The sequence below is a fragment of the Astatotilapia calliptera genome, chromosome 2 (genome assembly GCF_900246225.1).
Source record: "Astatotilapia calliptera chromosome 2, fAstCal1.2, whole genome shotgun sequence".
Classification (NCBI taxonomy): Eukaryota; Metazoa; Chordata; class Actinopteri; order Cichliformes; family Cichlidae; genus Astatotilapia; species Astatotilapia calliptera.
Genome location: NC_039303.1, coordinates 36,779,474 through 36,805,874, shown reverse-complemented (window position 1 = coordinate 36,805,874; position 26,401 = coordinate 36,779,474). Strand labels below are relative to the sequence as shown.

Here is a 26,401-nt window from a genome sequence, read left to right as displayed (position 1 = left end):
CTCAAGAAATGAACCAGTTGTATCTAAATATAACATACAACTCAACATAACACAGTTTTAAGTTGCATCTTAAGGCACTGTCACAAAGCAGAAGTCTTTTTCCCCATTTCTTTAGGCTCAGAAAAATGCCAACGACACCACAGTTCGACCAACATAAAATGCTGTTTTTGCATCAACATAGTGATGCCCAAAGGGAAAAACCTGTAATTTGGCATATGCCACCATGGTGTGCAGTGTGTCCTTAAAAATGGATAAGGGGATGAAAAAAGCTATGAGCTATGAACACACAAAAGTCGTTTTTTTTAATCCACCATACAATACCATCTGGAAGCATCTAATTGGCAACAATTCAACCTTTTCAGCATGAAAATGATCCCAAATATGTTGTCAATGCAGTAAAAGCACATTTGGATAGAAAAACATACAATACAACACTATAAGTCATGGATCGGCCTTCCCACAAGATTACTGAAGCAGTATAGGGTTGTCTTGATAAATGGACTGGTACTTATTTAGCAGCTTTCCACTCTGACTCTTGAACGCACTTTTCACTGCAACCCTCATTTAACAAACCACACATGATCATTCAAGCATGTTTTTTCTATACCTTGTATACCCAACATTCATTGACATGTTCACACTACAATGGAGCAGCGCAGAGTTCAGTATCTTGCCTAAGGATACTTTGACATGAAGCTGGAGAACCAATCCAGTGACCTTCCACTCTTTTGGTCCAAAGAACAAAATGAAAGGCACCCAACACCCAAAGATGAGCTTTGGACTGTCCTTCAAAAAGCTAATTACAAAAAGTGTTGGAAAACTAAGATGATCATACCAATTATAGGCTTTCAGGCTTGTTGGAATAGTAGTCTAAGGAGCTTGGAAAGAAAATGACTGCACTTCTTGGGCTGCTTGGAGAAAATTCTCCTGTGTTTCTTGGATAAACCTGCTACATAAGGGATAAAAATGTTGTTTCGTTTGTCATTCTGTTTCTCCCAAGTTGGTGTCTCACCTTCTTTCCTGTCTAGCTTTGCTGATTCAATGAAGACCCAGTTGGGATAACCACATATTTTAAGAGCTATCTGATGATGTATGTATTCCTTTTCTTTCTCTTCTGGCTTTAGAGGGAACGTTTTCTGTCCGGTGACAGCTGATAATACATAAGATGACATGTCATGACAGTAGAGCTGTGCAAGTAACTTCAAAACAGAAACAAATGTATTACTTCATCAAAATATATTTTGAAATACTCTGTCTTTGCCTTTTAGCCCAAGGACAAAACTCCAAAACACAACCTAAACAACATAGTGTATGCTGTGCAGTGAGGATGCTCAGACCTGTACATTGGAGAAACCAAACAGCCACTCCGTAAAGCATGTCACAACATAGCAGAGCCACCTCGGCAGGACAAGACTCAGCTGTACATCTGCATCTAAAGGACAAAGGTCACTCTTTCGAAGATGCCAGTGTTCACATTTTGGACAGAGAAGACAGATGGTTAAAACAATGAGTGAAAGAGGCCATTTATGCCCACCGTGACTGTCTTTGAACAGAGGCCATGGCTTAAGACACCAAATGTCAGCCACGCAGAATGCAGTTTTGAGGCCCCTTCCCAGGTGCCCTTAACCCCTACTCACATCTTGCATCAGGTGACCTCAACAGGTCACATGACAGGTTTAGACAAGGTCTCACAATGGTTCGACTTGAAACCTCAGCTGATAATGACCCCCGCCCTTTTTGGTTCATGTGATGAGGCACATGATCAATGGTTGGTCATTGACCCTCTTAAGGGACAGCTCCCTTTTTTTTTAACTGAAGAAACTTCTCGAATGAGAGTTAAAACATCTTCAAGAATTTTAAAGAAGTCCAGTCGCTTTCTTTCGAAGCTCCTTAGACTACCATGACCTGGATGATTGAGAACCTACACATACCTGTTGGAATAGTACAGTCTCAGTTTTAGCCCTATACTTATACTTCATTTCTTGTATTTCCATGTATCATTGGACCTATTTCAAATGAATGAGTGATAGCTCAAAACACTCTGCTCTGTTAGTAAAGCAGGTGGATGATTTGAACCCTGGTTCATCCAGCCTACATATCTGAGTGTCCTTGAGCAAGATAGTGATGAATAAAGGATGATGAAGACATTGTGTTTTCCTGACAGTTAGAAAATGCTTAAAAGCATAGAAAATAGTGCTGTATGAATGTGTGTGCTCAGTTAAAGACCAACAGTGCTATAAGTACCAGTCAGACTCAGACTAAGTTGTGACACTGTCACGATCCTGGGTCTTATGACCCAGTGTTTTGAGTTTTAGTTCATTTTGATGTTTTAGTTTATGTAAGCCCTTCAGGTTCCTAAGTTCATTTGTTATCATGCTTAAGTGTTTCTAGTTCTTATTATTTCCCCCTCGTGTTTCCAACTATGGTAAATCTCCCCTGCTTTTCATGTGTTTCATGTCTGTGTCTTACATTGTGAAGTTCGGGTTGTCATGTCTACGTCTCATTATGTTTCCTGTTTTATTGTGAAGAGGTCTGGTGTTTCTGTGTTCATCGTGTTCAGTTTTACTCTTCCCCTGTGGCGTTGTTATGTTCATGTTGATCTACTGTGCCTTTCTGTTCCATGTTTCAGATCCCTATGTTCTGTCTCCCCCAGTCTGTTAAGTCCACATGTCTTGAGTTCCGTCAGTGTGTTTCCTGTTTTACTTTCACAGTCTGTTCTATGTTAATGTTTCTAGTTTTGCTTCCCTTGCCTCGTCCTGCTTAATTACCCTCAGCTGTGCTCTCCTCCTGTGGCTCATTCCCCCTCGTTACCCCTCAGTGTATTTAAGCCCCATGTTTCTCTTTGTCAGTGTTGCGTCCTCCATCATAGCTGTGTGATTTTTCCCTGTGGCTCCTTGTGCTTTAGTTTTTCCCAGTTTAGTTTATTTTGTATTGTTTTTCGTGTCCCACTCCACGCCAGCAATAAAGCTGTGTTTTTTGAGTTTAACTTTTGACTCTGTGAGTTTGCGTTTGGGTCCTTCTCCTGCCTGCCACACAGCCGAACTGTGACAGACACCTGGCTTTATTGCTACTACAATTGTATTTCTAAAATATTTCTACATAAGAAAAGGTCATTTTTTTCATTTTACAGTTTGTACATGTATGTATGCATGTTGGCAGACATGCACTTTAGACTTCCTTGAACTTTTTTGTTGTTTTTTTTTTATTCAGGCAGTTTTGATGTAAATAGCACTATTCTGCTGCAATCAAATCATTCTGGATAATTTGTAATGTAGACTCAGCCATGAACAGCAGGCAAGTAATTGGATAACTTGCTGTGAAAATGCTTTCCTGAAGCAATTTGAATAGTGTTAGCAAGTTCAAGCAACTTTGGAAGAGATTTTTTTAAGTGTCCTCTTCATTTGCTTAAACGTTTGTCCCCCACACAGAGGAGGTAAGAAAAAGACTTGAAAAATTAAGATAATGTGGAAAAAATGTAGTTAGTACTCTGTTTTATGGATCTGAGGTTTGTTTGAAGAAGCTCACACAATAAGTTACAAATTACACATGACGGTAGATGATTGCACTAAATTTAGCTCCATTGGTTTAGGAGAAGAGCTTGTAAGAGGTGAAGTCAAGGATATTTGCTCATTTGGTCCTTTTGTTTGCAACTTTGGATTATTGTGCCTTGTCCGTCTCCACTGCTTGCTTAAACAGCTCCCAAAGTGTGGCCACGAAGAGCTGCTGAAAACTTGGACTAGACTAGACATACACTACTCTGAATTTGGATAATATGGGCTACGGAAACTATTTCCCTAGTAACTGCTTTAATTAGTTCACAACAGTGAGTAGCATTTGGCACAAAATTATTTATACGGAATTTATATGTATACTTAACATATGCAATAACTTTTTTTTTCTTGGATTACAAAGATTATGAATATAAAAACATGAACTAACACATGCCAATATCTACAATAATAGAAACCTTTAAATAGTGCTAATGAATGCAGAAGTAGAAATCCTTGGTTTGAATGCCTGTGATGTTGTAGTGAATCATACATATAAACACTTCACTGGGGAAAAAATAGTTTGAAGTCACTGTTTAACAGCAGTAAAACTTTTACAAAGCAGTCATGTTGAGATGGCAAAGAGTCCCAGTTTGCGTTAAAAGTAGTTTCATTAAATATTCCACCTTCCACATGATTTTATGCACTTAGAACCAACTCGTCTCTGATTGGCAGAGAGGGCATTAAGGTGCTATGTGTAGTGACCCAACTCTCTTCTACCTGTGGACCTGCTTGCAAGACCATTCAAGCTGCAGCTCTTAAAAAAACAGCAACATCTTCCAGTTCTCCTTAAGTTTTCTTTGCAATATCATTACCTTTTCCTGCATCACAAGAACTAAATGAAGAGCAAAAAGGAAGAACGGGAGACGTCAGGAGTCATCGTGAATCAGTTTGCAGATGGTAATGATCATCAGACTGTATGTGGATCAGAGTTTTATGTGTGTTTAGTACTACTACTAGTACTCTTTGCTTCTGGAGCACCAGATGATGGGACATACTTGGTAAACTTTTTTATTTTCACGCATAATAATTTAACCTTAGCAGATACTATATTCTGGCTGTCATTATAATTTGATCAGTGAGAAATCTTGAATTTAGCATACCCAACATTTTAAACAGAATCCACTTATTTAGAAATATTATTTCTACCTAACATTTAGCAGAAAATAAAATCAGAGTATGTGATGAAACACCACTTATTCATTTTGCCTGTTTGGAAGGATGACGGTTTTTTGGTTCCAGACTCTCATTATTGTAAATATGTAAATGTTTGTATGACTTTGTTATGTCAATGGTGACAATAAGCATGTGATAATAACACATTTTTTATCTTTAAAACCACAAGTATTGATTAAAGGTCAACAGGAACAATACAACAAGAGACTGCAAATAGTACTTCATACGTGTGGTAGGTGTTACAGAATCAGCACGAAGGAAGTTTTCCAACACAGTTTAATATGCATAAACACACTCCACATGTGTGTCCACATGTGAGTCTATATTTAATGTTTGACTATTGCTCCTACTTTCATGCCTTCAGTTATACATTTATAGCTTTAAGTCAGCAAAATATTGTCTCTCATAGGCCATCCAGTACTGAATTATGAACCTGCTGGAACTGCTGTTCACAACAGGCATTTCTGTTCAAAGGTTTATCATGATGAAGCATTGTGCTTATTTCTGTTATAAACACTGTGTTTTTCGTTGAACAATGCTTATGTGTTTGTATTTGTATGTTTCCCCACAGTTATTTCCCTCAGGGTGCTTGTGGGGTTTGATTAATGGTTCACACTAGAGTAAGCCAAGCTCGTTTACTTGCGGTGAACCCCTTGACCACAGAACATTAGTTTATTAATGCAGTATTTCATTGCTTTCCTGGGTGCTGTGTTAGTGACTGTTAATGTGGTGATGAAAGGTCCACTATGCAGATCTTTCTTCCTTGAGCAGAAGTGTAAAGTGTTGAGGATCAGTTATTTAGGTAAGATGCAAAGAGTCTTCTGAGTAGACCTTATGAACTGGAAATAAGGATTTTTTTTCTCTGTGTTCTGATGTGATGCTTATTTGAATTGGTAAAATCTCAATAATATCACTTTATTTTGCAGATTTTATTTTGCAAATATGGCATGCGTGAAAAGTTTATTCAGTGCATAACTGATATAGATAATTGACAACTGATTGTTAAAGGCAAGGCAATTTTATTTAGAACCCTTGTTTCATACTCACACTACAGAGGCAGATTCATGGTGCTGCAAATGAACAACATAGTGCAGCACAGTTCAAAGTTCAAACAGCGCAGAACACAATAAAAGATTAAACATCTACTTATGATCAAGGTTTCAGGCCTTTGAGCTTAATAAAAAAACAACAACAAGCAAACAATAATCATTTATTTCCACATAGAAATTCAAATTAATTAAAGGTAGTTTGTAAGTAGTTGCAAAATAGCTTGTAAAAAGCAACAGTATGACTTTAGTGGTCAGGTTAGACATTAACACTTGAGAATGAATGAGGAGTACCCTCTTTTAGCCACTTCTGAGAGTCTCAGTCCTTTACAACATGCAGAATTCAGTTTGCTATGAAATCCCCTACAGAATCCCAGCCTTGTTGCTGCCATGCTGCTTTAACACCAGACTCTGCTGCCATCTCAAGGCAAATGAGGGAATCACTTCTTCTTCCTAAACTGAACATTAGTCTGAAGCCAAATTCAACCAAGAACACAACAAACAAGTGATAGATATTAGATATTCTCAGAAAACATCGAATCTTATATACAGCTCATTACAAAATATACATCTCAATATAAACGTTATTTATGATTTTGGAAACGTTCATTGCAAATACATACTATAAGTGCAACTTATAAATATTAACTAAATATTCACTCTTATTATTCCAAATTCTGCATCTGTACAATGTCAGACAAAGGTATTCTATTCTATTTTATATTTTCAAATATTAAGTTAATTACAGAATTATATCTTTTGGTGTCAAGACACTACTTTTGCATCATTCGATTTTATTTCTAAACTGTCATTGAGTATCTTCATTTCATAACCAGCATGCAAGACACGCTTTTAAATAACTGCCACATCTATCTGTGAGAATAAACATCATAAGTTGAGTTATTTTATACTGTAATAATATATAATATACTGTACTGTTATTTTATATCGTAAGTTTATAATATGGTTACTTAAACCTTAAAACGGTTCTTTTTCACAGCTTTTGCCAGGTCTGCTTGTAGCAGTTAAGAGGATTTCCCAGCAGTATGTGCATATAGATAATTAAAATAAAGATGTAGATCCAGAATAAAGGGTAAACAAGTAAACTTTCCCCTCAGAATCTACATTAAAATAATGAAAGTGATTCTTATAGTGTAACTAAAGAATCTTGAGCATATTTTTAATGTTGTGGATCAATAGTTTTAACACGGGTTATTTTTTTTAGTGTCTTCATGTTCTTGGATGTGCATCAGATTATAAGGAATAATTTGAGCAGGTGTTGTGGAAAGAAATACGGTATGCCAGTGAGGAATAAAACAGTGTCCTGTTGTTAAACAATGGGAATTTGAATTTCTACTGAGTCTATGACATTCAATAACAGATGTACAGGACATGTATTTCATTACCTCGGCTGCAAATGCGATATTTATATTTTACTGGTCTCTTTAAATGTTTCAGCCTCTTATAACGAACATTTGTTCACTTTTTCCTTGACTGATCTGTCAGAACCGGTTTGTGTACAATCTAAATATTCCCATTGTTTTTTTGTATTTATATGACATTTACAAAAAAAGACATGCTATTTGATGACTTTTGAATTGTTTATTGGTTTGAATGATTTAACCTTTTAAAGCTTACATCACGATGCTGAAAGAGTTACCTATGAAAATAACATACCAAAACCCTAAAATTGCCTTTTTAAAAGTTACTTGGAATATAGTCCATTTCATAGGCACAAGGACCCAGCAGAAACAAGCACCTCTCTCCCCCTCATGCTTTCCCTTTCTGCCCTCTCTCTCCCTCTTCCAAACTCGTGTGCTCCCAGAGGAGGTGCAGGGAGGTAACGTTACATCAGTATGTATGTATGGGCGTGTGTATAAAAGACGTGGAGGATGATTAGTAAATGCTGACGAGCAGAGCAAAGATAAAAGATTATGGGTTGAGCTTTGGAAAACAAATGACCTAAAATTTAAAAAACCCCTGGAGAAACATGGAAGACAAAAAGGTCCTTACTTTTGTGCCCTCTGGTAAGTTTTACAGGAGTGGAGTGAGGTGAGGAAGTGAAATGTGTCAAACATGTGGAGGAAGCCGTTTTAGAGTGTATGTGTGAATGTTTCTTTCCTGATTCTTTTCACTTGTGGTTACATTTTTAATGTCTTCTTGTTGTTAACAGTAAAACTACAGAATAGGAGAAAGATGCTTTCATTGCCCAGAAAGTGAAAAGCAAAGCACATGGGTCAATATTTACAGTATGGCAATAAATGATACACTCATCTGCCATGCAGTGCTTTAATAACAGACCTGCAAAAATATTTCCAGCACCAGTTTTAACTCTGTTGTGGCACCAGGAACAGTTCAAGAAAATTATCCAAGTTCTATATTTTTTCTTAGTGAAATTTGGCTTTTCTTTACAAAATAGTTTTCCTCTCTAATCTTGCAGAGTCTGTACATCATCCAGTGCCCTAAGATGACTATTATTGAAAACGGGTGCTATATAAAACATTTGAAAAGAAATCTACTGAAGTGTATGGGCTCATGTTAATGGTAACACAGTTCCACTGGCTGATCTGATTATTAGTGATTATTATTAATTAGTAAGTGTTTATTACAAGCCAAAATATGTCTAACATTAAAGGTACCAATATCTAAAATGGGACAATTCTCTTTGTGACCTGGAACTTACTTTCATCATTGCCATTAATATGTTAATTCCTACTTGAATTTTCTCAGGTCAAGGATTAAGAAGATTATCTGGTAGAAAAATGTCTAATGTTCTAATCTGGCAAATCTCAAGGTTTTCCATTCTCAGCTCTTCGTTCTGTGGTTGTCGTTGGTGATAATTTCAATGTCAGAAAATCTACCAACCTCAATAACACCCCTGATGCTCGACTTTAGATTATTACCTAAAGGCTTCCAGGTTTTCTATAATTCAGCAGAACCTTCTTGTAATGAATCAATTTGCTCTTTTAAGATTAGTACCACATGGCAAATAAATTCTTTTGAAGTGAGCAAAACCTCCTTTCAGTCAGATACTCAGGTTGGTATAAATTATGTAACTGTAACTGTACTGTTGGTTTCTAATGTTTGCATATCCAGCACATTCACTGTGCTGGATATGCAAACCGATAAAGATAACCTAATATCTTTATCGGTACCCTTTGAGGTGTTGATGTGGAATGAGCGCTAGTTCCTCCTTCCTGTTATTTATATTATAACAAAGCATATGTCTGCATTGTGAACCACAGTGTACACACTGTTCATGGTACAGGAGCGTGCATCCACCATGGTCAAATTAAGTCTCGATAAGATTTTGCTTTAGCAGCAGGTGTAGTAATTCAGTGTATTTTATTGAGTGGTGCATAGGAGGATATCATTAGCTGACCTTCTTATTTGATAGACAAGCTATTATAAGTCCTTACATGTGAACACCATGGTCCTTCTGCTTTCATAGTTTGACCTTGTGCAGTTCAGCACAGAGTTCTCAGATTTGCAGCTCAGCATACTTGTTTCCAGAGACCCAACAAGGATTCTCCTGTTTCCTTTTTCACAAGGACGTAGCCTGCTTGAAGTCTACAGATGGCAGTGTGGCTGTCTGTAAGAATAAATCATATGTTATGCTTTAAGACTTACAGATTTGGTTCATGAGATAGACCAATAACAGATAGCAAACGATGTGCAACAACAGAGGGGTGATTTGGCACGTCAGACTTCAAAAACTGTAAAATACAATTTTAGATTCAAACATAGCGAGAAAAAAATACTGAAAAAATTCAGATAAACCAGCGATTGATACAAGGATACCAAACAAGCTGCATTAGCACTCTTAATTGTACTTAAACACAATTTTATTTTGAGCCAAATGCCAACACCAGCATACTACTATCCTGATGGCAGTGATATCCTGCTTATAAGGCATAATGGTCATTTTTTGTGGGGGCCGCTAGCCATAATAGATGATAAGCAAGAAGCAATAATAGACAAGCATTTCTGTCACTGACAATTCAGCCATTTTTTCCTTAATTTTTTCTTCCCCAAATGTCATTTATGTCCTCACCTCAGCTTTCAGTAGGGACTAATCGGAAAGTGATGCCATTACTCCTTTTGTTCACAATATTGATAAGGAATAGTTTAGCATATTTACAATAAACCTGACATTCATGTTTTCATGAGGCAGTTTCAGAGGTCACATCCACACACTGTCCTGGCACAGACGGCTGTGTAGTCTGTGTGGACTCCTGTGAAGAGGAGGAGGCCTGGGAATGTTCTATCTAATCTGCTTTGAGATATAGCCTTGCTCGCAAGCCCCTAGAGCCAAACAGTGCTTCAGGCAATGAAAACTCATCTGTACAGCTGCAGCCGTGTCTCACAGATACATGACCGCCAACACAAACATCAGACACAGCTGGCACTAGATTTGTTCTGTAACCGAGACTTCACAGATCTCTTTTAAGATTCCCAGGTTCTTGTCTTTTTTCCCCTCTCTCTCCACAGCATTACCATAACTTGACATAAGCTCCTTAATTTTCATAACAGCATCACATTATTTTGGTAAATCTGGAAGTAATTGTGCTTAGACGTGTGTGCTCGCTTTGTTATAGGAATTTGTAAAATGTGTATACAGAATGCACAAGCATGTGCACAGAAAAGAAAAGATGAAATCTTGAGATGCATCCTGAAATGAAAGTGAAACTGATTGTTGCTCTGGTGAAAAGCCACTGTTTTTGCATGTTTGAGTCCAGTTTCGCACAGTTACCATGTTAGCTGTGTCAAACATGTCACTCAAAACAATTATAAAGACTTTCCTTTATTATCATTGAAGATGTTGTGGTTTCAGACATGGTTGTAGTTTTGACTGAAGAAAGTTGATATCCTTAGAGGTTCTATTAACAACAATTCATGTTAGCCAGTAGCAGCTTCTGAAAAATGTGCTTGATGTGTAAAAAAGAAACATATTAACACTAACACGATATATTAACACTGCAGTTATTGTGCACTTACATAAACTTCATTATCTGAAAAAATATTAGTGATTCAAAATAGTTTATTCTGTGCTTATAGCGATGTGATTCTAACTTTTCCATACTGCACCTAAAGAACTGAATGGCAGACAGTACAAACAGTGATGAAAATCTTTAATATAAAAGACTGCGCTTGAAGCTGAGCAGGACATTTTGTAAACATCATATTTGTTCCTTCCATCCACAGCGGCTCCACCCACAGAGAGGCCTAACAATGGCTACTTTTTCCAAGAGATGGGTGCGTATTGCTTTTTACAGCAGACTTTTGCTCTTTTATGAAGTTCAAGTGATCTGCACAGTAACAAAGATGATTTTTCCCTCAGGACGGTGGGGATCGTACGCGTCTAAATTTATTGTATCACTATTATTTATGCAGATGTCTGTTCTTCTCTCTGCTCACTGATGACCCATTTCACATGCTGGTGGGCACAGCCAGTCTGTTCGCTGTGTGTTAATTAATGAATAAAAAACAAGACAGATGATCTCTGAGTCAATGATGGGAAGAGTGAATAATCATAGCTCAAAGCTTTGCCCGTGAAGGGTTAATTGTCTAATTCTGAGGCCATTTTTTCTTCCCCCATAAAACTAGCAACTGAGAAGCCATATTTATCTTCTATACAATGAAGGACTTTACGAGAGGCTGCTGTTGTTATATTGCTGCATGTCTGGTTTAAGGGTTTTTTTTATTATTGGCAGTCTCTCTCTCCCTCTCGTCAACAGATGGTAGACTGGTGGGAGGGCAAGATAAATTCTCCCTTACTGGAGGCATTGTTAATGTGGCTAGCATAGCATCTTAACCTTGATGCAAAGAAGAGGTTTTATCTTAGTGTGATTTATCTTAATAAACACGGTTGTATGATGACCTTTACAAGTCAAACAATTTTACAGTGAAAATTTATTTACTGGATATTATTGGATTATGCTGTTTATGAGATATAACTCCTCAGTTATATGTAATGTATGTACTCTGGGACTTTGTTGCACTCATTTATGTTTTGTTCACAGAACTGAGGGATGGAGAGGATTCACCTACTACCAACAAGGACCACATTTATGACAATGAGATCCAGATTAGTCCTTCAGGTCTGCCTTTTTGAAATTTGCCTTCATTCTGTTCAATTCGATTTTATTTACATAGCGCCAAATCACAGCAATTTGTATTGTAATGTAAAGATACTACAGTAACACAGCAGATGGAATTATTTAGTCTTGTCTTGTTTACTTGTCTAGGATTTGAAATCACATTTGACTCCAGCCTCTACCATTATCAAATCATGTGTGGCAGCTTTGATTCAAATAAAAAAACATTGTTGAAAAATCCGGAGTGAAGGAAGGAAACCTTTAGAAATATGAAAGAAAAGACTGTATTAGAGCAACAGTTTGGTGATACTAAGACAGTCTTTGCATATAAACGTAATGTTTTGTGTTTCTTTTGCTGAAGATCCTGAAGGACCTGGACTTGGGCTTTTAAACACAACAAGAAAAGTAAGATTTACTTTTTTGTATGAATTTTTTTATACCATTACTTACTTTTTTCTTATCTAAACCACACTGCAGCAGCAAAAGCAAATTAAAATATTTTCTTTAATGTAACTGAGACAGCATCAGCAACTTACAGCAGGCAGAAAACGATACCCTCATTTCATTCATTTGCATCCATGATTTAAATGTTCTTGCTTCCCACCAGTATGTTAAGCCCATGAACTTTGAGGAGGAAGTCCGCGCCCACAGAGACCTGGACGGCTTTCTGGCCCAGGCAAGCATCCTTCTGGATGAAAAAGCTGCCACTCTGGATGAGGTGCTAAGGCGAATGTTAACTCATGTTGTGGTCGAAGGCCGTGAGAGTTGGGATGTGGATGAGATCATGAACTCACTGTTCACAGACGCAGGAAGGAAAGAGATCAATGGTGAACGAGCATGTTACCAAAGAAGTCTAAATCACTTGATTACATTAAAGGCAACTAGAAAATGAGCATTTAGTCTGATTTTGCTGTTTATTGGATTATGCTTCCACAGTTCATCTTCTGTCAGAAACCATTCAGGGTGTGACGGCAACTTCTACTGGCATTCATTACCAGCAGTCCTGGCTTTGTATTCTGTGAGTTCATCTCCTGTTAAAGCTGTCTGAGGTTTAGTTCATGTCTCTTCTTGGTTAACTGATTTCAAATAATAAATTTCTTTGAATTCAGCTCGAATGTGAGGAATCTGCAGAGACGTCATGTCTGCATCACCCGCCTGGAGAGGCCACAAAACTGGGGTGTCAACTGTTGTGAAGCTCGCTACGTCGTCCTTATCCTCGCTCCACCTAGAACAGTAAGGTCAAATTCTCCACTCATCTTCTGAATATCATCTTAATTTTTTCTTAATTTGTCGATAGCTTACTTGTTGCAAGCAATTACTGTTTGCTGATGACTGGCCATAATATTCAGTTGCATAGACTGCATGTAAAAGCCTGATGTAGCCACTGTTACGTCACATATTGGCTTACGGGCTGCTGTTTGGAAGCCTTGAGTTTGTCGTTTTGGCCTCTGTCCATCCTCTTATCTTATCCTATCAGGGTTGCAGTGGAGCTGGAGCCTATCCCAGCTACCATAAGGCGAGAGGCAGGGTACACCCTGGATAGGTTGGCAGTGTGACGCAGGGTTAACACAGAGACAGAGAGACAATATACCATATTTGGATGAGTTATATGTCTCAATTCTAAGATGAAACTGAAAAGAGAATTTGTAACATAGTATAATTTCAGGAGAGATTTTGGTAAATGGTATTTATTAGATTTGACTTGTGATCCTATACATGAAGTTTTTAGGTAATATAGTAGATAATGCTTCAAAATTCAAAAACTTCCTAAACACGTGGCTAGAGATTTTGCCCGGCAAGCTTGATTGCTAAAGTTCATCCATACTTTCACTCCATCAGTGCAGCACACAGACACAGACACGTGCTAGTTATGCCCAATAAACAGCTCAGGAGGCCCAATTTGAGAGGTCCAGTTCATCAACATGAATCAGTTGATGTTATGCCTAGAACATCTGGGAAGTGACAGCTACAGTTGTGGACATTTGCCTGTCACTCAAAGAGGCCACACCCCTAATAAAACAAATATAAAATTTACTCTTGTATCATTTTCATTCTTAACTTAAGAATTAACTTTAATTTTTTTTGCCAACCTCAAAAGGCCATTTGAGGAACTTTGTGTTTGGTATTAACTAAATATTCAGGCTTTGACATAAATCAGCTAAGTCCACATTTATAATAATAATCGATTATTTATTTTGACAGTCTATTTATTGATTACTTTTTTGGTCAGTATTCACTGGCTTTCCATGACGTTTAACTTAACTCTTCACTTTTCCTGACTTATTACAGACCAAAAAAGAGTCAAGTGAATAAACAACACAATTCAATTCAATTTTAAAGGACTTTTAATGTAAAAATAAAAACGACATGCTTCTAATGGAGAGATGTCAAACTGTGTTTCATTGCTCTTGTAACAGTGACAATAAAAATCTATTTTATTTATATAGCGCCAAATCACAACAATCGTCACCCAAGGTGCTTTATACTATAAGGTAGACCCTACAATAGAGAAAACCCCAACAATCACATGACCCTGTATGAGCAAGCGATTTGGCAACAGTTGGAAGGAAAAGCTCCCTTTTAACACATAGTGGTCACTACAGTGGACAGCCATTCAAAGCATTTGTATTTCTTGTACTTGTGTCAGTGTATATTGGCACTTCATACCAAAGTCATAAGTCAAACTGTATGTTGTCCACCGAAGTGGACATGTAACAAACTGTGTACATGTTTTTAAAAAATGAACTTTTTTCATGCTAAAGATGAATAAAAATCCTGATTGAGGTTGTCATAATTTATCCAAAGAGTTATTAACTGTAAGAAACCTCCAGCAGAACCAAGCTCAGGGAGGGCCCTAATAACCACACTCATTTGTCCCCTAATCCCACTGTTTCTGAAACACTAAACAAAAATGACACTGAATATTTAAAACATGTGTAATACATTATCCTCACAAGTCAAATTTAAAAGAAGCCCTACTAAGTATTTCAGTGTTTTTGCTATATTATTAAATGCAAAAATCACATAATAACATCACCTAAATTATCATTTAAATTGACAGAAACTAACAAAGCCAAACTTTGTTGTTTTTGTTTTGTTTTGTTTTAACATTTATTTATTGGTTTTAACTGGTTTTACATGATACACCGTGGACATAAAAAATAAAAACAAAATAAGTAAATAAAAAAACAAACCCACAACAACAACAAAAACAACATAGTAATAGAAACAAAAACAAAGCAAACCATAAGAGAAGGGAAGAGCAGATATACAAATCAAGTTAGTGCTTCAGGCCGTTAAGTCCACAGTGTGCACGCTGCAGTTCTCCAAAAAAGTTGTAGAATTTAGACCATATCGCCCAAAACCTGTCCAGTTTATTTCTTAATGCATAAGTTATTTTCTCCATAGATAGTATAGATGTCAGTCCATTAAGCCACTGAGATAGTCCACATATTTTTTGATTTTTCCAACACATAGCAACAGCGCTTGGATTCCAAAAGTCCAGTCGTTAACAGAGCTCTGTTGTTTGGGTATATATTTAAAATACATATTTTAGGATGAAGTGGAATCACGTCACCAGTGATTTGACTCAACACATTTATTACCTTTTCCCAAAAGATTTTCACATGTGGATGCTCCCATATACAGTGAAATAAAGTGCCTGTCCACTCCACACTTAATACAGGAGTCTGGGATGTTTCAGTTAAAATGATGCATTTTTGACGGAGTAAGATATTGTCTTGTTAACCATTTATATTGAAGTAGTTTAGATTGCACATTAATTGTTTGACTCTGGGCCAAGGAGCATGATTTACACCACTCATCATCAGATATATCCATTTGCCTCTAAAATAGACTGTGTTGATGGAATTTTCCATAAATAATTTGTACAATGCAGAAACTCGGCCTCTCCCATTTAGATGCTTTATAACTGTGCTCTCTAGAGAGGAGGAGGTGGGGATTTCTAAGCTGTTACCTTGTGTGGTTAAGATAAAATTTCTTAATTGAAGAAATGTAAAAAAATGTTTGACAGGAATAGAAAAAGTACTTCTAAGTTGTTCAAAAGACATAAGAGTATTATTCCTAAATATATCAGACACTTTTCTTATACGTTGATCGAACCAAAATTTAAAGCCTGCATCCGCGCTACCAGGAGGAAAGCTGTTATTGTCACGGCTCTGGGTCAGTATTGACCCAGCATTCTGAGTTCTGGTCTATTTTTGAATGAACCTTTTGTTTCTCTTGTGTATTGTTGATGATGATGATGTTTGAGTTCTATGTGTTATATTCGGTAGGCCTGCTTACGAGTCTGCGTCTGTGTCTCTGTCTGTCGTGTGCTTCCTGTTTTATTTTGTAGGTCTGTGCCTTATGTCAGTGCGTTCAGCTTTGTGCTCTCCCTGTCTCGTCAGTGTAATCAGCGTCAGCCGTGTCTCCCAGCTGTTTCCTCTTCGCTCTGTTCACCTCAGAAAGGGAGTGTTGATTGGAGGATTTTGTCGTTCATTTTAATTCAAAAATAATATTTCGGATTTAGCAAAGTTTATTTTATAACCCGAAAATGTACTAAATGTATTAATGAGACTTAATATGGATGGTATTGATTTGTTTAAATTAGTGCAGAACAGGATCACATCATCTGCATATGGGGCAATACGGTGGTCAGCATTACTTTAATTCCTGATATGTTTTTATGATTCTGAATTGCCATCGCAAGAGGCTCAATTGCCAAGGTGAACAAGAGAGGTGACAAGGGGCACCCTTGTCTAGTTCCACGATATAATCTGAATGGTGCGGATAAAAAGACCATTAGTTAAAATCTCTGCTTGAGGGTTGGAGTATATCAACTGAATCCATTTAAAAAATCTGTTTCCAATGCCAAACCTTTTCAAAACTTCAAATAAGAATGGCCATTGGATCCTGTCGAAGGCTTTTTGCTGTGAATCAGAGAATGCAGAGAATGACATAACATCAACTTTGTTGTTCTGTTTTTTAGAAAAGCACCAAGACAGCCATTGAGGTGGGTAGAACATTTGCAACAATGTTCTCTGGCATTTCCTTCAGACAGAAGCTTCTGGAGACAAAGACCGAAGAGGAGTTCAAACAGGAGCTTGTCAACCACCGACAACAGCTCTCTGTAATCAGTGATAAACCGGTCACAGAGGAAGTGGAGGACTCAGACCCACGCAGGGGCAAACCACTCCAGGTAAAAATAAGTAACCAAGAGAAACATATGTGTAAATCTAGCTAACTAGTCACATAAACAAATTTCTCTACTGAGTGTTAGGTTGTTTTCAGATGTGGAGACCACCCCCACGTTTCCCTGTTATTCAGGCATATGTGCTGCAGTAATATAAAGTAGTTGAGCCAGAATGCACAATAAAGGCTGAAAAAGCAGCCAAGTCTTTGATGGAAATGTCAGCTGAACGTGTGCACGTCCATGTATGTCATTAAGTCCAGTTTCTAAATTAAGATGAAATGTGTTTGTTCAGCACGAGGTGGGAGAAAGGAAACACCGAAGCACAGTTAAGCGAAAAAACATGTAATAGGTTGTAAAAGACTTAAGTTTACATCAGGTTGTGGTTACACCTGATGTTCTGACTGCTTTCAAAACAGCATTTAAGTATAGGCTTGCTGCTGCCAAGCCTATCCTACAATCCTAGAATAGTAAAATGTGAAAATAAACATTATGGATGCCAGCACCTCAGTTTTATATCGTATATCAGCTAAATTCCTTCTGAAATGTCTCCACTTGGATCATTTTTAAATACAAAAGTCACAAAGATAAATTCAAAGCACAAATGTGAATGTAATTTTTTTTAAATACATTTTTGTGTTCGGTGACAGAAGTTGGTAATGGAAGTCTATGTTTGTGATCGCTTTCACGTCATTGTTTTTTTTAAAGGAGAAAAAGGGTCTTTTCTAAAACACCAAGAATATAAGAAGAGAAGAAATCCAGTTTTACTTCCAAAATGTCTGTGTCTATTTAAGAATCTGGTTTCATGGAAGCAAATGCTATCAACAGCTAGTTTAATACACTTTTTCTCTTGTTGTTGTTGTTTGTTTTTTAAGTGTGTGTTTTGGATTTGAGACACCACACTTGTATCCTCAGATTATTTTTAATAATCCGTGAATGTTGAAACAACTGCACCACACGGTAAAGGATCCAGGGTCATTTTACATGAAGGCCAAACCCTCTTCTAGCCAAATAAACATTTCACACATAAGTGCAAACTCCTGGTAGTTTTTGGTGTATTTATAATATTTATTGTAATGATAAAGTCACATTATTATGTCCACTGGGTAGTTTTTTCCCTTCTAATAAGTCTTCAAACTGACAGATACATTACTCAGAATAGCTTTCCAGTGTTCATCTTCTCACTGATACCTAAAGCAACATGCGTGAACAAAGTCTATGGCATTTATGCTGCCTGTACTTTTAATGATGTATAAATCATGGCCACAGTGTACCAGCATAGTTCAGACTTCTGTACAGTAAATGACTGCATGTTTCTGGTTTAGTTCAAAAGCATATCACATTCACATTTCTGATACATTATGCATTCAGTTGTAATAGCATTATATTATGTCACATTATATTGTCACAGCTTCAGTGGGCCTGACTATGTCCTACCTTCTTCGCAGTGCACAGATTTCTTCAGATTTGGTAAGGGTGTTTATGAGGACTTCCGCCGCAGGCTGCCTTTGTACCCCTCAGACTTCACAGATGGTAATAACAATTTCCTTCACATTTGTTTTGTGGATTTGTTACTGTGTAGCTTTAGTAACATTTTGTATAATTCAAACAGGTATAATCGGAAGTGACCGCTCTCTCTTGAAGTACACCACCACTGCGATTTTCCTCTACATTGCAATTCTACTGCCTGCCATTGCCTTTGGTTCACTGAATGATGAAAGCACAAGAGGAGAAATAGGTATGGGATTTTTCTTTACTCTTAATTTGGCACACAGTATGTTCAACAGCTTTAATGAAAAATACGTATCTGTTTCATTCATTGAAAGATGTTCAGAAGACCATTGTTGGCCAGAGCATTGGAGGAGTGATCTATGCTTTGTTTGCTGGCTCGCCGCTTGTCATTCCGCTGACTACTGCACCACTGGCCATCTTCATAAGCGGTACATTCACATTGCTTGCTACGATTTGGATGTCAGACTATAGAAGTTAGATTTTTGAATAAGTAACACTTATTTAATGACAAATAAGTCATACAATTAGTTTGCTTTGAAGTTTACATGGTGGGATTAGGTGCAGCAAATGAGGTCAGAGTCAAGCCTGATGGCTAACATTAGGCAGCATAAGCAATCAAATGAAGTCATTACTGGGCCACAGCAATAAAGAAATGAATGCAGTCTGAAATGACTCGATGTAACTCATTATCACATCCTTTGGCTTAAATGTTGGTTTGCAAGGATCCACTCAGAGAGACTTATGACTAACCTCTACAGACCTTTGCAATCTCGTTTGACTAAAATTTATTTCAGGATTTGTTTTTTTTAAACACCATCTCCAGTCACCACAGACAGCTGTTGTTATATAAAAAAAGACTCCTGATAATCTACTTCATACAACACCTGCCTTGCATATAATTTATACAAACAGTAGTCAGATCTGAGAATTGACCATTAAAAATGAAGGTATTAATTTCAACAACTCGCTAAGCAATATGTTGTCACTTAAATAGTGGAATGCTCTTGAAATTAATAAGCTTTTATGAGTTTGTGTGTGTTATTGTATAATTTGCAGTCATCAGGGGTATTTGTGATGACTACGACCTCGACTTTGATGCTTTCTACGCCTGCATCGGTTTATGGAACAGCTTGTTCCTCATCCTCGGAGGCTTATTCAATGTCAGCCTGCTGATGAAACTCTTCAAACGGTAAATACACGCTCGCAAACAATATTTGTTACTATTAAATATCACAGACAGAAGGCCACTACTTTTGTCTAAACACTGAAGTGAACTGATAAAAGCTAATCTGTTATTACTTGTTGTTTTCAGCTTTAATCAGTAATTTTCTTTCATTCTCTCGTGCCATTGTAGCCATAATTTTCCACTGAAGTTAATGTTTTGTCTGTGCTTTGGAAAAAACCCACACTTTTGATACAACATGAATGATCGCACCATGCTGCTTGCTTCTCTTTTCTTCCAGCTCAACAGAAGAAGTGATTGCATTGTTCATCTCAATTGCATTTGTTGGAGATGCGGTGAAAGGCACAATCAAAAGTGAGTCCAACTAATGTCAGACTGCCACAATAAAATCTTTTTAGGAAAAACAAGCAAATAGTAGAAACAGAGCAGTATTCTATGAGGACATACAGTATATAATATTAAGGAAAACTTTTTTTGTGAACTATTATTTTTGTGTTAAGTTTCTGTAACAAGTCAGGAAAAAATGGCTAAACATATCTAGGATTCTTAAGAATTGTTCTTCTGAGCCTCAGGCTCTTGTAATTTTCTGCCAATCGACTCCAAATTGAGCAATGCTTGAATAACTGTAAATATGTAGAGAATGACTTAAAGGTGATTACGTTAATCATCTGTTACATTTGTTAAATACTAACTGTGTGGATGCTCTATATCAGCGGTCCCCAACCCCCGGGCCTCGGACCGGTACCGGTCCGTGAGTCGTTTGGTACCGGGCCGCGAGAGTTGAGGCTCAGGTGTGAAATGTCTGGTTTTCAGGGTTTTTATCGGTTTCCAGCGTTATTTTGTTATCCTTTTTATCGTTAACTCGGTTTTCCTGGGTCTTTTACATGTGTTACGAATAAATCTTCTTTTTTTCGGTACCGGCACTGGTTTTATTTTGTTGTGTTTATCCGCGACACCTTAAAGGTCGGTCCGTGAAAATATTGTCGGGTATAAACCGGTCCGTGGCGCAAAAAAGGTTGGAGACCGCTGGTCTATATTACATTTCCTGCTACAGACTTTAATAAGTTCCTGCAACTGTGGGATGTGTTCCACTAAGATCACATACAGCTATATCTTGTCTTCTAGTTTGTCTTTAGTGACATATCTTTTTTCTTCTTCTTCTTCTTCTTCCATCTTTCTACTCCACTTTCTAGTTTTTCACCATTATTACCACGGGCCCATTCTCACGACCACAAACAAAACACTGGTGCTTCAGCAGATTAATGAGATTCTAGACAGTGCAAAAAACAAGACAGACACCCCACTGGAGCATCAAAATGAGACCAGGGTGATGTCAGGACATGCAGAGTCAATCTTCCTGCCTGAGTCTTTGGTGTTATGCACAAGAGAAAGACCCATCCTCTGTCTCCTGCTCATGCTGGGGACTTTGTGGCTGGGTTATACACTCTACCTCATCAAGAGGAGGTAATGTTTGTTCACTTGTTGTTTCACATTATGGATATCTGAACCATTTTATAGCTTATTTTATCGTATCAAAATATATGTAGTAAGCAGAGGTGCAACTCTAGTTTTTTTTCTCCTGGGAACGCATCTTTATAAAAGAACAATAAAGTGTCACCAGGTGGAAATACCACATTAAAAGTACAAGTTCCACATTGAAATTTGAGCCTATTAAAAGCAAACTGTGCTTCAGTACACTTTACACGCAAGAGAAAACAATATTTCAAAACATACCAAATACATCAGGGGAAATACTCTGTTTCAAATGCTGCCCAAAGCAGACTCTTTTCCATCTGGAGTAGCGAAGCCATAAAAATGTCATGTCGTGAATATTTTAGTCAGCTGAACTGCAATAATAGAAAGATGGAACAATCAAATGTGAAAGATATATGATGTGATACAACCAGAGACGCTGTATGAGATATAAAATGGACTGCCACATGTTTAACACTTAGTATTTAAAGCAGTAGGATGTACTGCAGTATAACAATGTTACTCTTTAACTAATAACATGAAAGCTGTGTTTTAACTGTCGTCCATTTTATATTCAGAATTTTAAAAGTCTGCAGGACAAATTTAAACTCTGTTGTAAGCAATGACAGAAAATGCATTTACTCATGTGCAGCACTTATGTGTGCAATACTGAGAGGAAATATTAAAGTTATCAGGAGCTTTACTCCACTATGTGTAACTAGACTGTTTGCTGCTTTTACCTAGTAGTGATTTTAAGCCTGGGTCTAAATTAACAAAGGGAACTGCAGTTGTATAATGTAGTAGATACTTAGCTAGTTACCTTTATCCAATTCAAAAGAAGCCATGTAATTTATGAGACATCCAGCCAGGATGTCCCTAGAAGAGCTTGAGGAGGTTGCTGGGGAGTGGTTTGGGCATCTCTGCTTAGACTGCTGCCCCCATGACCTTCACCCAAATAAGCTGAAGCAAATGAGAAGATTTGTGATAGTTACTTCCACTTCCCCTCATGCTTGCTGCAAATAGGTTCACATAACGTACAAAACAAGGACAAAACGTGCATCCCAAGACTGGATTGCAAGGTTACAAATCATGTGCAATGAATTTCACCCTGCAGTAATATTACTGGAATACGTGAGTTAGATATATGTGACTCTGTTATCATGCATTTCTATATCTGACTCCTGGGACTTCATTGTTCTTTTTCCCTCAGTGGCAGCTTTCAGCACTTGACATGAATTATTTCCCAAACACAAAGAGTAACTGCAGTAAATGTGCTGTAAAACTACTTGTAGAAGTCGAGTTGCAAAACGCTGAAATATTTCTTGCTATTTTCCCAACAGCCCGTACCTGAATGACAAAATCAGAGAGGTGGTGTCTGACTGTGCTTTGCCTGTGTCTGTGCTGATACTCTCCTTCACTGGCTCCTACCTTTTCATTGACATACAGCGTGAGTATGGATCTTTCAAATGAAAGAAATGATAGAAGAGTACTTCAGGGATAGCTCAGTAGGTAGCGTGGTTGCCCCATGATCGGAAGGTCGGGGGTTCGATTCCCCTTAACAGCTACCCTGAGGTACCCCTGAGCAAGGTACCGTCCCTACACACTGCTCCCCGGGCGCCCAATGGCTGCCCACTGCTTCACTGAGTGAATGGGTTAAATGCAGAGAGCAATTTCCCCACGGGGCTCAATAAAGTACAATAATGTACACTTTCTTCTTCTTCTTGAGGCTTAAAGTCACAACCCTGGCACATAACGTTTTGCACTGTTCATAAATCCTCTGTTGAAAGGGGAAAACATTTGCTTCAAGTGAACTTTAAACCCAGTATGGGGATTTTGTGTGTGTGAGAGATAGACACAGATTTTAAGCTTTGCTTTTAAAACAGAGGCTACTAGCAGAAAGGTTAGTTCAAGCAATTATTTATTTTTTGTTTTCATTGTATGTTTGTAACAAGCTTTCTGTAAATGTTTTGCTTCTATTAGTTCCCGTGTTCAGTGTACACGATGGTCCGATCTTCAAGTTCCCTCCATTTGAAAAGCTGTCAGGAATGAATGCACTGAGTGCAGTTGGTCTGGGGTTTCTACTTGCTTTGCTCATCTTTATTGACCAGAACATCGTCATTTCACTGACACATGTGCCGGAACACAAGTACGAATCCCACTTTATGTTTGAGTTCTAAGCTATGAGAAGAACGACACACAGCAGAACCTGTGATTTAAATGTTACCTTTACAGTATTTGGTATTGATGCTGTACCTTTACTGACAAACCACTTTAAGCTTACGTGTGTGAACATCTATACCAGGTTGCTAAAAGGCACAGCATTCCACTGGGACTTAATGCTGACAGGCTTCATTAACATCCTCATGTCCTGTCTGGGGTTGCCATGGATGCACGCTGCTTTCCCACATTCCTCTCTGCATGCCCGTCAGCTTGCCAAAGTAGAACAGCAAGTAGAGAACGGACACCTCTACACGACGTGAGTAAAGTTAAAACGAGGTGTGCTCTGACCGCACGGAAAGCACCAGCTTTTATGAATGCTTTTAACACTCAGTTTGAAACCTTTGTGACAGAGTGTCAGTTCAAAACTAAGCAGAATAACAAAATGGTTACTGTATGTAGTTTAAAGAAACTCTGGCTTATCTCTGCAGCAGACGTAGTGTGCATAGTTGCCCATAAATTGTTTAATACGTCAGTGATCCATTTAATTTCTATCCTTTCATGTTGGATTCAAAAGCTGATCTTATGCATTAAAAGATATAAAGATTGTTCTGGGTTGCTCAAACAACTCATTCCTCTCTTTTTGTCCTAATAGCATCGTTAGTGTGAAGGAAACACGTCTGACCTCACTGGTGGCCAACATCTTGATCGGCCTGTCCGTGTTCATGCTGCCCATTCCTCTGCAGTGGATTCCCAAGCCTGTGCTCTATGGGCTCTTCCTTTACATCGCAGCCACTTCACTTGACGGAAATCAAATGGTGGACCGCATGACCCTCCTGCTAAAGGAACAGGTGGATATGAAGCAGATAAGAAGAGTGTGGTTTACTGATCCTGTTCCTCATTCTAGTTTATTGTCTCTTTGTTTCCTTCGTATTGATTGAACTTTACAAATGATAACCAGTAGCAGTGTAAAAAACAAAACAAATAACTAACTAACAAATAAAAAGCAGAAGAGTGAAGAAACTAAAATCCAGCAGAAAAAAAAATCACTCTTCTGGGGAAAGAAAAGGAAACAAAGATCTCTTGTTATCACATGACTGGTCCCACTCTTGTTATATCACAGAACTTTCATATGATAAGTTGGTGCACACCATAACAAAAACAACTTGTTTTTAATGGAAAACAAAGTTATTTTTGTCATAAGAGTTTATCATGGTCTGGTTTAAATAGACAAAATATAGTACAATAACATGGCACATTTTTGCATAGCAATGAGTAAAATATAAAGCAACGCACTTCTGAAAAAAATGCAAATGTTGCATTACAATTCCAGAGCTTACAGGAGTATTTAGCATACCTTTTCTTCTCAAATGGTAATTTATACTGCAGCAACAGGTGTGCTGTTATATACAAATCTTGGCTTGAGAGGGGTATTATAGTTAATCTCACTTAAAACATAGTTAATCATATCTTATTCTGTCTCTGTCTAGACCTCCTATCCTCCCACTCACTACATTCGGCGTGTGCCTCAGAGGAAGGTCCACTACTTCACGGGGCTGCAGATAATCCAGCTGATCATTCTGTGTGCATTCGGGATGTATCCTCTGCCCTACATGAAGATGGTTTTCCCCTTGCTGATGATCCTGCTGGTCCCTGTCAGGTGAGATAACCCAGGCCAACAGGGGGCAGAGTGGGAACATGAAAATCTGCATGCATCCTTATCTGCAGCTCATTGGCACCTCAGGAAACACAATTTTATGGTCCCATTTTTGCAATTAGTACCAGTTTGTGTTAGAACAAATGCAGTACAACACGACCTTCTTAAAAACAAAACAAAACAAAATTAAATGTTTTACATGGAAAAAGTAGCATTAAACCTTTACTTTCTCACATTAAAAAAAAGGAAGAAAAAGGGCACTGCTGCGTCTGCAGTTATTTTTATCATATTCTACGTGTAGAAAGACACTCTTCCCACTGAACCCCCCACCACACACACACACACACACACACACACACACACACACACACACACACACACACACACACACACACACACACACACACACACAAGAAGTGATGTTCCTACCCTAAGTACTTGAAGATTTGTTGTTTCCTTGTAAATAATACACGCATTTTTAATGTGTTTTCTCTCAGGACGAGCTTGCTTCCAAGAATGATTGAGGCCAAGTATCTGGACATCCTGGATTCACAATACATGTAAAACTTTAAAGCAATTTCATGACAAGATTCAGTTTCTCCAGGAATTAATTATCTGATGAAATAAAATTATTTGGACTGCAAGATTTCGCTATCATTTATAACCATCCTTTTATTTTTTATTGTTCATTGCAAATGTAACTTAAATGTAGCTGACTTTACTATGGAAAATCACTGCATATTTGTTGTATGTAACCCTTTAACTTTAACACGGGTTTTCATGCACAGATATGTGTTTCGAGTAGCCCTTGACAATGAGTGTAATCCCTTTAGAATTAAGTGGAATTTCAATTTTTAGCTTAAATCACAGTGGTATTATAGAATTAAATCATATAGAATAGTTTTAAGGGGGTAATTTTTCACAATTATAGAGACAAGAAGGAATCATTATACAATGAGGACTAGAGAAGCTTCCACCTCCTCCTGAAATGAAAAATCATCAGAAGAAAGTGAAAAAAGAAAAGAAAGAACAAAGAAGAAAAGCCAAAGACAAGAAGAACAAAAAGAAAGCAAAGAACTGAACTACAAATAAAAACATATAAATTAAATTATTCACAGGTAATATGAATAGTTTATTGTTACTTCTGTTGTGTTCAGTTTTGGGTTTGCATATAAATAATAAAAACCACATAATTCTATTGGACTCTGGTCATTCACATTGATCATTTTTTGTACTTTACTTATAGTCCTTTTAAATGTTTGTGTAAGGAAAAAAAAAGTTTGACTTGGCTCCATGATTGTGGACCTTTGGTGGACCTTTGCCCTGCAGTGTTTGCTGCTGTGTTTTTTCTCTTGTAAGT

The 26,401-nt window shown here is 37.6% G+C and overlaps 1 protein-coding gene across 2 annotated transcripts; it reads left to right on the top strand.

The window, feature by feature from the left end:
- The first annotated feature begins 3,998 nt into the window (after nt 1–3,998).
- Nucleotides 3,999–25,685, top strand: LOC113008765 (sodium bicarbonate transporter-like protein 11). Of its 2 annotated transcripts, none has more exons than XM_026146491.1 (20): nt 3,999–4,448; nt 10,976–11,026; nt 11,794–11,871; nt 12,230–12,273; nt 12,476–12,695; nt 12,805–12,886; nt 12,978–13,101; nt 16,859–17,068; nt 18,508–18,592; nt 18,672–18,797; nt 18,886–18,999; nt 19,628–19,760; nt 20,035–20,108; nt 20,948–21,218; nt 22,568–22,674; nt 23,208–23,373; nt 23,530–23,703; nt 24,040–24,235; nt 24,875–25,044; nt 25,539–25,685. In XM_026146491.1, exons 1-20 carry the CDS (start codon nt 4,388–4,390, stop codon nt 25,603–25,605), a joined length of 2,553 nt encoding a protein of 850 aa, XP_026002276.1. In that variant the 5' UTR covers nt 3,999–4,387; the 3' UTR covers nt 25,606–25,685. The 2 variants fall into 2 exon arrangements, with proteins under 2 accessions (XP_026002276.1, XP_026002269.1); XM_026146484.1 differs by lacking the exon at nt 3,999–4,448 and adding an exon at nt 7,411–7,797.
- Nucleotides 25,686–26,401: the final 716 nt, after the last annotated feature.